The sequence below is a fragment of the Anoplopoma fimbria genome, chromosome 5 (assembly GCF_027596085.1).
Source record: "Anoplopoma fimbria isolate UVic2021 breed Golden Eagle Sablefish chromosome 5, Afim_UVic_2022, whole genome shotgun sequence".
NCBI lineage: Eukaryota > Metazoa > Chordata > Actinopteri > Perciformes > Anoplopomatidae > Anoplopoma > Anoplopoma fimbria.
The window spans coordinates 6,708,715-6,724,031 of NC_072453.1; the positions used below are offsets into that span (position 1 = coordinate 6,708,715).

The following is a 15,317-nucleotide window of genomic DNA, read 5'->3' on the forward strand; positions in this document are numbered from 1 at the left end:
CGTTGTGTATATACACTTGATACTTTTCAGATTCCTTCTAGACACATTCTGGGACCCTGGACAGGGTAGTCAATGTGGAAAGTCAACAAACGAACAGCATTACAGGGAATTCAAGTCCAAAAGTCCACCTTTACTGGACTCTGACTTTGACATGCATCCTCAATAAGTCTGCAAAGGCTCAGGGCTGCCACAGTGTGAAGCCAAAAACATTTTTGAGCCATCTTCAGGATTTTACTCACAATTCACAGCATTGGAATGTTTAAAACATTTGGAAATTGAAATGCTTGAGGTAATTTCACACGGTATTGTGCTACTCCTCATGACCATTTTGAGCTGTTGCATGCTCCTGCACTGACATCATTTTACTGTGCACATAGTCGATGAAAAATTGTGATGTTTCTGTTTTTAGGGTTTAGGACAGGGATTTGAATCGGTTAGTAAGGACACTTTTACAGATCTCAACTTGAAGTCCTGAATCTGAAAACAGAGTGAAACAGAGTGCACCAGCAAACACATTAGTGAGAGGATCATGGTCACATTGCTGAAGGTTACTGCTGGATGTTACTTTAGCAGACAGCTTTCATCATAATCCTCGATAATGGTATCAGGAATATTTTGATAGATCACTTTTGTTGGCAGCCATCTAACCAGGGGAAACTATAAATGTATTTGAAGTAGGTGTCCTGTTCTGCATCTATAAAAAACAGAACTACATTGTTGAAACATAATGCAGATATATCTTGCAGAAACCTATATGACAATGTTGTTCACACTTTTTTTTACCAATGACCACTGCAAATGATCAAAGTGTATAAATGAATTTAGGAGAATGTGGAAAGCATATACTAAACGTATATTCAAAGTAGGTGACCCGTTTTCCATCTATAAAAACAGAACTACATCTTTAGAAACATGAAACAAGTATTTGGTTCAGAAAAATAGCTGACAATGTTTAAAAAACGGTATTCACACTCTTTACAAATGACCACTGCAATTCATCTAGACGCATAAATTAATTTAGGATTGTGTGGAATGCAGTCTATTCGACCATTGAGACTGCCACATCATGTGTCTCAAGAATGGAAATATGGATAGCGTGAACAGTTCATCATGTTGCTGGCAGAAAAAAAACAATACATCTCTTTCTCTAGGGGAAAAACAGCTGGTGTAGTTTGAGTGGTATGAAAAGCCTCCACACTGCATACTTCCACAGCACATGTTGTCCTAAAATATATGCAGGTTCTTTCTCTTCAGCTATGGAAAAATTGCCACATGGGGATCATTTACAAATGCTCAACTTAAGTCAAACTGTGTCGATATTAAGTCATATCCATCTTAAAAGTTTGCATGAAATCATATGGGCAGACACTGATTATCTGTCATTTGGACATACTTCAGTTATAAGGTAGACAATGTCAGACAAGCACAGATGCACCAAACTAAATATGCATCAGAATTGTTGCTGCACTTGGTAACAATATGACCAAATTCTTAAATCACCTAAACCTAATAATCATAAATGACTGTTCATCTGTATTCTCAAAAAAAAAATGTATCATCATTCTTATTCTTTGCTTTAAGTGTGCACAGGTGTCTCCTGGTTGCCAGAATTACGGGGCATTCAGGAGCCCATCCTCACGAAATAAAAAACAACAAATCAAAAGCAAAAAATTCACACATGACCTTCATCTGAATTTGGTTGTGTGAATAGTGTGTGAATAGTTGCATTACCTGGTGACTGGGTGGATCAACCTTGCGTTTTTTCTTCTGGTTCTGCTTGTTGGTCCTGGGGTAAACAGTCAGAGCCTCCTGCCACCTACGAATAGTGAAACAGTCAAAGAGTTGTTCTTGGGAAACTGTGGTGGATCAATGTATGACAGAGGAAAGGTTTGCTGCACCAAAATATGAACCACTACACTTGCCAGGCAAAGCATGTGCATGACTTAACGACACCAGCCGATACAAAAAGTGCAATGTACTATTACTTTAACACCTTCTAGACTGTAAACAGTGAGCTAATGCAGCGAAAGAGAAATTTGAATCACAGTCTAATCAACTAGGTGGCAACACAAAGCATCTTAAAGCCTCGTATGGTACCATTTAATTATCTTTGATCATTAACGTTTGCTTTTTTGCTCTGTGTGTGCGCTCTTACTAAAAGGGCAATTCACAAGGACGCAATTATCGAACTAGCCATGGTTGATTTAGTTAAGTGTTGTGCTTGAAAAGCATAAATACATTATTTACTACACAGCAAAAATAATACCACAGTTTTTAGCTTTTTAATGCCACTGTGCCATCATACTCTGCTGTAGCACCATCATTCTACCTCGACACAAGGTGATATGTATGTATGTGCAAAATCATCTGCATTAATTCTAGACCAGAAAAATGCCCATCTAGATCATAACTAAAACTAGACTAAAGTGTTCATGGTTTAAGACAAAGTATACAGAGTCTTGGTTTATTAAAAACTAAAGTTTGACTAAAAATAATAATGTTTAAGTTGACAAAATATAACTAAAACACACCTGGTCTGATTGATCTCAAAACTAACCAAAATAATCTGAAAATAGCCATCAAGATTAACAAAAATCCTCATGTTTTTGTAAAGTATAGAGCTTCATGCAATACATAAACCACCGCTCTTTCACGATTAGAGTAATCAAGTCAGTAACTATGGTACACCACACTCATGCATTATCAAATATTTTTCAACTACGCCCACTTTGTAAAGAGTGAAAACCTTTGTTGTGGATTGTCACACTTTAAACTGTCATACTGTCATACATATAAATTAATGAGTGTCCACACAGCCCTGTTATTATACTGTAGCATAATTATACTGTAGCATAATTATACTGTAGCATAATTAATAAAAGCTTAACATAACCAGGAAAGACATAAAAGATAATACATATATAAAAGACATATATTTTGTTCTTCTTGGTTGTTACAACAGTCAGTTATTGGCAACCTTTACGAGGGTATGACTATGACTGTGTGACGGCCCACAACCAACACATGGGAGCCAGATGATGGGAGAGTGGGAGAGTGGGAGGTGTGCAGCGATAGAGCAGGTAGCATAACGGAGAGTAGGTGTTATGAGTCACAGCTCCCTAAGAATAGCCATAATATGTACTCTACAGTGCAGGGACATGACAGGTTCCTCCACATAATCCATTTCAAAATTCCATAATTTTCCAGACTCAAAATTCCAGACTTCTTGGCTGATTTTTTCAAACCATATTTGACATCCGAGTACAAATGTCTAGATGTTTATTATGCAAATAAACATTTATCCTATTTCTTTGCCCTTGTATATGGCCTACAGTTGCCGCTACCCCAATTTTGGAGATGTCCAACACAAACTTTGCATCAAGCTTTTCTTTTCCCACTTGGAATCTGCCAACCTGGCTTTATATTTGTGATTGTCAAGCCGGCCCTCAGTGCAGTTACCCGTTGTGGCCGTTCATTCCACAGTCCAGTTCGACGAGATTTCACTGTCAAACATCTTGCAAAGGCAGCTCTGTGTAGGAGTGTGCGTTCAGTTGCACGTCATACTTCTTGCCTTGCTTTCGAAGATATCAAGCTCGCTCTGGCCCGCGCTCTCTCACACACTGGTAAACATTTTGGTGGCGCTGGCTGCCTGTTTGTTTGATCAATGTATATTTAGAAATTCATAATTTTATATCTTATAAAACAGGTTATGCGAACACAATTATTTTTCTTTCCCTCTTTTCTTTTTCCATATTTATCCAGACCTGGAAATTACTAAAATCAAATTCCATATGTTTCTGTACTGCGTCAGTGTTTTGTGATCTGCGTCCGGGCATATGGGGGGGTTTGTGAACACAGGTAGACGCCAAGAGAGGCAGGGAGCGGGAACAGTTCAAGAATGTGCACTGTCACTGCAGTGTGGATTGCAAGGCTCTAAAAAAGCACAGCCCAAAGGAGACAGCAGGGGGCAGAGCAGCTTTGGCAGCAAAAGCAGCTGCTCCCAACGATTCTCCCTTGTCCAAGTCTCTCTCATCCTTATTCATTCAAACCAGTATAGAGAGCAACAAAAAGCATATTGCCCACCTGAGGCAATTATTCTATATCATTTAGCTATATATATGAAGATATAAGGGCAGATTTGTAATTCCTACATTAACAGATCACATTTCTGGTTATTATGTCTTACCCATTGATTATTTCTTTACACTCGGCCCGTATGAAGTGCTCTTTGTCAGGGGTTAGGATGCAAAGCGAGTTCTTCTGACCCGTCCTGGACTCTCCATCAATGACGTCGGAGCACTGGTTCATATTGATTGTACCCTGTGGTAGAGTACTGGGCTGTAGGACACAACAGAGACACATAGATAAAGTGTTAAGTGGTTAACAGACGTGACTACATAACCTTCCACATGGTCCGTCTTCTCACACAATCCGCCCCAGCAATAAATTTCCTGCAAAGCTTGGCAAACCACACACGATGATATAATCACAGTCTGTGCACAAGAAAATGTTCTTGTTAGGGTTCGATGTGATATTTTTGTTTCTTGCGACATCTATCATGGTATTTAAAAGAGAGTTATTACATAATTGCATCATATATGCAGTTTTTTTTTTTTTTATACTTCACTAACTCCATTTGTAAGGGAAAGTAGCGCCCTGGCAATAATCACAGTGGTTTTAGACAGGGAAATTAGGTATTTGTTCACGACTCTAATGGCCTAGACATGACATTATGGTTAACAGTCGCCACTCAATCCAGGCTTAAGTCCAAAATCATCACAGTAAAAATGATGCATTTTTAGCAGCTGTTGAAGGAAATTTTATCTAGTTAAAAAGGGTGACATCTAGAATCAGGTGCATACAAAAAACACATGGAAGCATAGTAAGTTACATTATTTATCAAAGGAACCAGGGTGTTTTACTTCAAATTTATTCCTATTGCATCCGTTCCAATGTGAATATAGCCTGTTGGTGGTTCAGTCCAAATCCACACAGACAAATTGTACATTGCACCAATAGAAAGAGCCTGAAAGGACCTGTGAAAAAGACTGTCTGCTCTTACAAACGGTACAAGTTCATGGGTTCACTGAGCGGTTTTGAGTTTAATCTGTCTGATGCCTCGCTGTGAGGTGTAAACCCAACTATGCACACTGAAACGGACGTCATCTGTCAGTTATTAATAACGTGACCACAGGACTTCCACAATAACACTACTTTGTGTACAATGACTTAAGGTTTTCACCACCAGGTTTATGTAAGCATGCAGTGACTTTGTATGTAGGCACGGCTCATTTACCATGAATAGAGGCATGCTAGCTCAACTTGGAACAGATAAAATAATCTATTCATAAACCATTGCAATGCATCACTCCGAGTGGACCTGTTTTGCTAGTCATGCAAAGTACTTGTGCAGATGCATTCTTAGAAGGACAGTACTAACAGAAGGTAGATATTTGCACACATATCACAGATATTACTATATCATAAAACTGACTTTGCGTTGTCTGACCTCTAAATGACTTACAAGCAATGGGAGAAGCCACAATAATCTCGTGTTGACCGAGGGATTTATATTTGTTCAATGTAAAGTAAATGAGTACTGCATGACTAAGCACATCGGGCATGGGTGGCTGTTTGAACAGCATTTGGGCGCTACCTTCACTACACTAAACATACAGGCAGAATTATAGACACCGAAATGCCACAGTGGTTTCAAGCTATAAGTACCAGGTAGCCACAGATGATAAATTACAGCCCTCTGCAAATAAGAATATATTAGGAGATAGAGATGGAAACAAAATTAAAAGGCATCCCATTCATGTTTGCTATTGCCTTGATAAATCTAACTCAAGGACACGATTAGTGCAGCATAACCATAGCCTGTCAGCAACAGAGCAATGGAAGCCTCTAATGTGGACAGAGAAGTCAATAGTTAACAGTTTGTGGTCATCCAACCCTGAGGGTAGATGAGAGACCCCGTTTACTTCGTTACTGTTAAACGTCACTTTCATTTTTGACTCTTTGACCACTGTCTATATTGTAGCAGACAGCACAGTCAAAATGTGGCACAATAAATTGGAACATAGCAGTTTGGTTTAACTAATCTAAGAGTAAGAGACAAATCTGCGGCAGCAAGTAACCATTGCCATTTCACATATATCATGGTAAAACAAGAGTGCCACAGAGAAAGTTGGACACTATGTTTTGCTTCAACTTTTTACAGCCGTGGCTTTAAAATCACAGAGGGCTCTTGACACTAAGGTGAGAGGCCAGGGCAACAGCCGTGCTTGACAGACAGACGGACAAATAGACGTTGGGACAGCTGGGTGAGGGCCTAGGCCTGCTTCAGACTGGACAGAGAGACTGGCGTCAGCTTGACCTGAGAGCCCTGTCACTCTCAGACATGGGGAGAGGAAGGAGGTTTGGGGACAGAGGGTTAGAAAGGGGAGATTAAGTCTCAAGCTGGTGGTCAAGGAGAACAGCAGTGCAGCAGGAAAAAAATGGGTTTTGTGGACTCTGACTTTGGACTGCTAGGCCATCTGTCTGAGTAAACAAATCTAGAGTACACCACACATGTGGGCCTGTCCTTGAGCTGGAGTCAGAGGAGGATAAACAGCAAAATATTTCCAATTCTGGGAACAGTTGTACAAGCAGTTTAAGCCCCCAGTTTTATAATCTCAGCATCAGATTCTCTGGGACTCTGAAAATAAATCAGAGATTGACAACAGCTCTGATTAAAAACCTATTTTCACAAAGCTGCTCACCTGTGAGTCAGATTTGACAGCTTACATAACGTAGGTGGTTGTGTAGGAGTACAGTATGAATAAAAGCAGCACGGGACCCCACTCACACGTGTGCACCCTCCCTGCCCCGGCACTGTGTCAGCTGAGCACCAACACACGGCCCTACTTCGGGCCAGCAACACGGCTCTAGCCCCCAGACCCAGGCCCCCAGACCCAGGCCCCTTGAACCCACACCTCTCTGTCACCTAGCCTAGACCCAGTCCCCTCTTCCCGGGCCACCGCTCTCCACAATGGGCCCTTTGTGAAGCAGCAGCAGTTCGCACAATGTGGGATTGTCAGCCGCCACAGTCCACAGAGCCACTCCTCCCCTTAACTCTCAACAAGGAAATGACTGAGAGACAAGAGGCCCAAACAAGTGTCCTTTTGTGATCAGAGCATTGGAAATTATGAAGCCAGCATAAACTTATTCTAGTCTCTGAAGTTGTTCAGACAATAATATGAATACTGTCTGGATGGGAGACATTCAGTCTTAAGGGGAGACAGGAACAAATCAAAAAGAGATTTGGTTTCTCCAGGCCAGTGTTTGATGACTGAAGAGGCAGGGAAACATTTTGCATCAGCACCAATAATTATAGGGATTTATACATCTGTGAAAAGATTAAATGAAAGCAGCAGCCAAATTAGCAAACTTAGCTGTCAAACAGTACTAGTCTTCACCAGACTACTGTGCAAACATCAAATCAAAATATTGTCAATATAATTATTAATTAGAAAACTTGCTTCCCATCTAAAACACAATTTATAATTTAACCCTAAGTGCTCAAAATAAATTTAATTAAAATGTATTTTCTGATGCCATACAAGTGAACAGAGACACTATTCCCAGTTTACCCACTCAGGAACTACAACTGATCCACTGCATAGTTTAGACCCAACTCTTCTCTCCTTACCATATATTCACATGTCTTGTGATATTTTCCAGAAGGTGTGTATCATTACAACAGTGTTCATTAGGAACCAACTCTCTGTTTAGAAATTGGTAATTAGCATGCCTTAGCGCTATTGGCATCCTTCACTCTTGGCCATTCCGCAGCTTAGCAAAACATTCCCATTCTCCTTTATGACACAGCGGGAGAAATATTTGCTTCTTTTGGCAGCTGGCTGAGGATCTACTCTCAATTTTGGTTGAGAAGCAAATACTCTTCCTCTGCCATCAACATTTTTGGGTTTGACAGACTCATTTCTAGTCATGGAAAGTAAAAGTGCAGTTAAACTGACTCAGTTTAGAGGAGCATGAGGAAATGAAATGGCATTTTAAATCATGTGATCTTGTCACATATTTCAACATCTTAAAAAATTACATTCACTTTATTTTCTCATTAATATTGTATCAGTACCCAAAAACACAGAGTATTGCTCAATGTCAAAGGTAGTTATAAACACCTGTTAGTTGATGAGAAACATCTGGAATTAGGTGCCAGTTTGTCTGCCAATGTTGGTTGTGACAAATTCAAAAGCTACAACTGCCCTTATTAAATTACATTACTCTTCTTTAGACATGTAACAGCAGGATCCAGAAGTTCGTCACCCCGCAGCCAAGCCATTTGACTTTGATCACTGAAGACATGGAAACCAAAAGGAAAGCTGATGAACTGGCACTGCTTAATCCTGACTCATGAACATGGCCTGGGATCAGGTCTCTTCAGGGTCCAACATCCTCTGCTCATTACCGATAACGGCAATTATGCAATGAATCTTTCCATAGCAACTAGAAGGCAACAGAGGTAAACACTCATTTTTTGATACCAGTGAGCATGCCCAACAACCAGCTGCAGGGGAAATGTCCTCAGGTGCCAGACGGTGGAGTCAACTTGAGTCTTGCTAAAGAGGAATATCAAACCTTTCTCTCTCTCCTTCCCAAGTCCACAATAATTATACAAACACAGATATACATTGCAATCAGGCTGGGAACTAGAGCTGACAGATTGGTCACGGACAAGATTACCATCATCACAGTTCCAGAGTCCTCACGGCCCTATAATTTCACCCCAATATCAAGACAACATTTAGCCAGTACAATCACATGTGGTATTTACCTTATATCCTCACTTATAATACCATACCTAAGCCCTGCCTGTACTTAAGATAAACATATAGCTCTATAAAATCAGACTAAACCATATGGTGGATATCTGACATCTCTGTCGCAGGGCCAAGTACAGTCCTCCAGGCATTTTCAGATACACCTCACTCCACTGGTATGCTTTTAAGATATTCAGACGGTATAGGAATCTGCTCGAAGCCCAGCTACACAGCAACAGCACAGAAGTGAAGGCTAATTGCGAGAGCACTGTATCGGGAAAAAATTCTGAGGAAAAGAATCCAAACACCACGCATTTCGCGCATATTTGTACCAGGTATTTCAGAGAGGACTGTGGGTGGCAGCAAGGCTGCATCTCTTATGGAGAATGGTGAGAGAAAGTGGGTGGTTAAATGCTGTGTTGGGAGGCCAGCAGTCGACAAATGCAGAGGAGGAGGAAGAGGAGGGAGAGTTGGAGGATGAAGAACCATTTACCACAGCTAGTACAGCAGGATCCTTTCAAAAAGAGGCTAGGATCAGTCAATCAGATGCAACTGTACTGTAGCTACATGAACCAGAGCAAAGCCCAGAGTAATTAAATGGATGTGTGGGTACCAAATCAAACAATTTATCCATAGTACATTATTTTCTTATTCTACTACATATAGTAATTGTATTTGAAGCTTTTCCAATTGTGTTTATGTAATGTATATCATTTTAACAAATTAATAATTTAAAAAGCACACAGACTGATTGTGAGAAATCTGCCAGTCTATGTCTAGGTGGTGACAGAGTAGAAGGGCGGCTGGAGAAACAGGTGCTACAGTCGAGTTGTGTCATGTTGCGTAGGCTGTTGAGACTCAGACTAAGTAGAATTACTGTGAGTATGTGTGGTTTCCAGATGGGCAACTTTTTCCTTTCTCTGCTTTCCAACTCCATCTAACATTCGCCAAGGTGCTTCTTTCTGCTCTTCACACTTATGTCTCATAATGTAGACTGACTTAAATTCAATTACTGTGTTTGAATTTGTTTACCTCTGCTTGCTCTACTTATCAGTTTAGTTTTTAATCTCTGCTTTAGTGGGTGCTAACTAGGGCTGAGTGAGATACCAATTTAATTTGATTAATTGAAATGTAAGTTTTTACATGATGTGCAAAATATTTAAATCATTAAAAGTTATTTTAATATGTACAAAAAGGTTACTATTAGTCAAAAAGTAATGTACATGATAGCAAGCCCCAAAAAACTGTGAAGAGTGCCAGGCTTTGAAGCAAATTTTTACATAGTAGCTAAACGGTGGAATTACAATAACCGGGTCCGTCCCATGAGGCCATTGGGCCCAAAAATACTTTTTCCGATTGACTTACATTGGGGAAGAGATGTTGGTAACTGAGCAGTATATAATTTTTGAGGTAAATCAACCTCTCAGTATGAACACTTGAATAGCCCTTATTTAAGTCACTAGGTTCCAAAAGTTGTTAAATGCACTAACTACCAGTTTAAATTATTTCAACTTTGTCTCCGTGAAATTATGTTTTAAAATTACATTTATTTGGCATGGCTGATGGCTGAAAATAGTACAATACCCTGGAGTCTCAGCAACTGTTGCCATGGAGAAGCAGTCTCTGATCAAAGCGCCATAGTTGTTTAATTCGACCAAAATTGACTTAATCCAGGTGAATTGATTTAAGCTGCTGATTGTAAAATCTGTTTTCTCGACAGTGAGAAAATTTGGAGATGATTGCTATCTCTAAAGTACGTGATGTGAAACATTTTAGTTTTGTCACATATCTCAGTAATTTCTGTGAAACATGGAGGCAGTAGAGTGTGGCTCATGCATGTGCAAATGCATTTTACACTAATAACACCATTAGGTCCAATATAAAAAACAAACGCACTCCATTAACACCATTCACTAATATGAACTCACTGCAACTGATACTCTTCCAAGGACAATAAAAGTGGATAACCTGCACATTTGACTGTTTGTTATTTACAACACCACTAATAACCAGTGTCGCTCTTTAAATATCTTAATGTTTCTCTCAGTACAGTACCATCACTCACTGACTTCTAGAGCAGTAAATCCTAGAGTAGCAGCTCTAGGATCAGCCTTTTTTGTCTCCACTGCAAAAAGCAGTTGTTCCCAGATCAGTCTGCCCCAAAAACAGCAGTGTCTGGATAACTGCAGCGTCCCATACGGTGCTCTGACATAGCACTTTGGAAAGTAGGCCAAGGTGAACAGACACCCATTATATGCTGTTGCAATTTTAAAGTCAAATGGTTCCAATGAAAACTATTCTAACCAAATACAAAGGGCACATAAATAACTTTCACTCTAGCACAATTAACAAGCCCCATTAAGTTTCTGCAACTTAGTCTACACTGTGTGAAGAAATTACATAAGCGTGCAGTCAAGCTTCCACTACCCCTTTGATAATGACTGCAAATCTGACAAAGCCTAAGTCAACGCAAATTAGCCTATCAGGCAGAAAGGAAGGGAAAATGGGGGAGGCATTGGAAAATGTTGCTTTGGGAATTCAGCTAATACCTCGGTTTTTGAGCAAGCAGTTTTTCCACAGGGCTGAAGAGCTGCTTCCTACAAGCCCAGGTCTGGTGGTTAGCTGTTAACCTGCCCAAAACAGTCCTGACCGCAGATACCTCTAGAGGCTAAGAGAAGATTCATAAGGTAACAAAACCTTAGGGGCAAAATTAATATTCAGATGTTATATGTGTTTTAGGACTTGTAAATATAAAAAATGTCCAAACTAGTATCAATACAGAATATTTCTTTAAATCCCTAACTTTCCTAAAGATACAGCGTTTAATGGTAACCAAACTACTTGAATGAATCACGTACAGTAAAACCACACAAACAGTAAAAATAAGAACTTTTCCTACATATAATACTGTATGTAATTGACACATTTAGTGTTAAACCAGACCATGTATTAAGCATTGAGGTTTAATTCCAAGTTTAGTGCTGTCAGTGGAAAGATTTAGAATATAAACTTCCAGACACAACAAAAGATTAACAGTATGCATTCTGGTTCGGGCATCTTAATATGTTTTGCACATTTCAGATAATCAGCTTAGCAAAGGACTGGAGTTTATTTAAATACAGGGGGCATTTTTTTGGTTTCTTACTCTTGAGAGAAAGCGCAGAGGAGAGAGCACTAAGCTGGCATTTATGGCCAGGAGCTGAGGAAGCTGGAATGGGGTTTTAAAGAGTGAGTGGCTCACCAAACAACAATTAGCAAGAAGCCAACATACTTACATTGCAGGTTATGGGGATTTTACAAGCAAGACCCAAAGATGAAATAAGGCCAAGAAATGGTAGTAAGAGCTTCTTCTACTTCTGGGATAATTTCACTTGCATTTCAAGTATTTCTATCTACATATGTGGACCCTTGCTATTGTATTCAAATGAAAGATCAACAAACCAGAGCTGGGGCGATTCATCAACATAATGGATGTTTTTGATATAAAAATTGGCCAATTGCTATATTAAATTGGGAATAAAAAAAAGTATCTTGAGAATATTAGACAAACATGTAATTATATTAATCAACTAAACGAAAAAATACTTGTTACATTAATCAATAATAAAAAAATATATAGTTTTGTAGTGCAGAACTATACCAAACCCAACTGCACTTTCTTTCTGTCTAAAAATATCTAGTCTGCAAAGCTCTGACTTAAACAGGTGGTTGGATTGGCAAGTAGCCAAGCTGAGGTTAAAGGTCATCCAATACACCTGCACCTGTTGCCACTCGGAAAGCCATTCAACTGCAGCTGTAGCTACTGCAAGCCATTACAAGTCAGCAGTATTAGACACTTGGTCTCTGCCAGGTTAAAACTGAACTTCATCCAACTGAGATGTCATACTGCAGTGATGTAACTAATCAACCTAGAAAACACACACAGCTTTAGCTTATGAGCGTGATAAATTGTGTAGCCAAATGTTATTTAATAACGGATATGACCTCAATGTACTGGTTGTTGACAGTGTTGTGCATCAGTGGGCGATTCACCATAGCAGTATTTTCACTTTCTAGTGTCTAGGTGTCCTTACACCCCCACCATCGCAGATCCAGACACCTACCGACCTACCCCACTGTTTTATTAGTGCCTGTCTCAGGGCTGGCTAACCTCTCACCCTGATGCTTTAAATGAAACCTTTTGTCAGAGTCCTGGTCTAGTGTTTAGAACAAACTGAGCGAGCAGTCAGTCAGGCCGGCCATGTTTGGCTTTATAGACAAGGGAGGGTTTGGGAGAGAGAAGTTACACAATACAGCTGGCTGCTCTCTCCAACACAAATGATTTATTGGCCAGAGAGAACTGGAATGAAAGACAGAGATGCAAGAGAGTGGCATAATAAGAGAAAGTGAGGAGGCGAAAGGAAAGCAAAGTGAATCGGACTGAGTAATGGGAAAGTAAAAGTGGGGACCAAGCAAGTGGAGTGGACACTGGTTAAGCCAAAGCCTCCTGGAGCCAGCCTTTCTCTGGATAATGAATAGCTGGAAATCATTAAAAAGAACAAGAAAATGAAGGAGGGTGCAAAGAGAAGGATGGTAAAAAGAAAAAAAGGAAAAAAAGAGCCTTTTAAGGACTTCTCATCTAGCCTTATGGTCAACCCAACTCGGTGCTCGTTTTCACCAAGAGAAAAGTTAAAAGAGAGTACATATTCACCATCAACTGGAATGGTACTATTTTCCTCTGGTGCTGATAGACCTAGTGCCCTGTGTTAAATGATCCTGTCCACAGGCTCACGCAACAGTGAACACCAATATAATAATAGACCACAGGGTTGAACACAGGGACTGTCCCCACTTGCTTCCAGCCTACATTAGTTAAAGCCCAGAGTTTGAGTAGAACCTTATAACCATGGTTATCTTGTGGAAGGTGCAAAATTATTAATTTCTGATATGTTAGAAGAACATATACGCCTACTTATTGATGTTGCCTGGCTTGCATCAATTCGTCTATGCATTTCCAGGTCAATAAAGTCAATGAATTCAGTCCTATTGTCAATGAGGGCACTTTCTGCTCATCCAATCAAAGAGGGACAGCGTGTCTCCATTTTCTGGGTGTTTGAGAGTGCATACTGGAGAATAATGTTGTTTTATTGACTGTAATTTGAATCTAATAAGTAATTTGAAGCCATTATTTTTAGACTCATTGGGTTTTTGGCTGTGGAACACACACACACACACACACACACACACACACACACACACACACACACACACACACACACACACACACACACACACACACACACACACACACACACACACACACACACACACACACACACACACACACACACACAAATGGAGGGTAAGGGGAGGTCAGTGGGGAAGCATGAAATCAACTGCGGTCTTATTTCAGCGCAGCTCCCCATGTTTGTACACTAATGACAGAAATAGCTTTAAATGGCACTATTAAAGATAAAGATAATATAAGTAACTAAAATGGTGCCATGTAGATAAGTGGCTCACACCAGGCCAAACACCAGGAGTTTAATGTTTAGAGAGCAGACTTGGCGCTGAGCCATCCAGGGTTACTGTACTTCTTAAGGAGCTGAAGTATTCAAACAGTGAACAAGTGGAGGAGATAAGATTTTTTATCTTGGCCACATCCGGATGATGTAGTGCTAAAGCCAAGACAAAAACTGAAAAGCCCAGATAAGACATTTGAAAGTCAGACGTAAAGGCCAACATAAAGCCAGATTGGTCATAGATCAAGTGAAAATACAACCTAGCCCGTCGTCCATGAGACCTTTCATTGCATTCAGCTTAATCATACAAAGCCCTCAGTTGGAAAGTGGACCCTCATTTTGGGTCACTTGGAGGACGGCAAGCCCCTTGATTAGCAATCAATGTGAGCTGGTGGATAAGAGCCTCTGCTTAAGCAGGGATGTACGATCCCTTTACAGACTACCAAATTGCTTCTGGCATGATATCTGTAGAAGTAGTCAAGTTTGTTGTGTCTGTGTCGGGTCAATCATCGCTCATGAGAACAGACTAAGTAGACCTCTTGGCTTGGATCTGACGCGGAGACTGTGGCTGAAATACATGATGCTTGGTTTGGGTCGACAAAACTAGGCCTGCACGATATGAGGAAAATCTGTGATGTGTGATAACATTGTTGAATATTGCGTTAAAGATATGACTTAATATAAATAAACAACTATTGAAATGTTCGTATTACCCATAGATTTCCTATGAAGGCCTGCTTCTCTTTATTTTCAGAACAGAGATAGAAGTTAATATTTTGAAAACAACTAAATGTTGTTTTCTACAGCAGCAACAGTAAAAATCAAAGCATGAAGAACACAAACATTAGTCATTATAAGTCATCCATCCTGTCCTTAGTCCTCCCTGTGATGACAATCTAAATTTGCCAAATTTTAAGATAGGTGGCAAACTAAGCAAAAAAGTTATAAAAACATATACACAGGAATTTTTTTCTAGCTTGAGTAGCCAAGG

At 39.9% G+C, this 15,317-nt stretch overlaps 1 protein-coding gene across 7 annotated transcripts in view; it reads right to left on the reverse strand.

Moving 5' to 3' along the window:
* si:ch73-103b11.2 (myosin phosphatase Rho-interacting protein) overlaps positions 1-15,317 on the reverse strand; it is a 46,258-nt gene that overhangs the window by 20,622 nt on the left and 10,319 nt on the right. For all 7 annotated transcript variants that reach the window (XR_008531220.1, XR_008531218.1, XR_008531219.1 and 4 more), the window contains exons 4-5: positions 4,187-4,338; positions 1,732-1,816 (exon numbers count right to left, since the gene is read on the reverse strand). Coding sequence is in view for 3 of the 7 variants with exons in the window: in XM_054598560.1 (XP_054454535.1) it covers positions 1,732-1,816; positions 4,187-4,338 (237 nt within the window). In the remaining 4 variants the exon portion in view is untranslated. The remainder of the gene's footprint in view (positions 1-1,731; positions 1,817-4,186; positions 4,339-15,317) is intronic.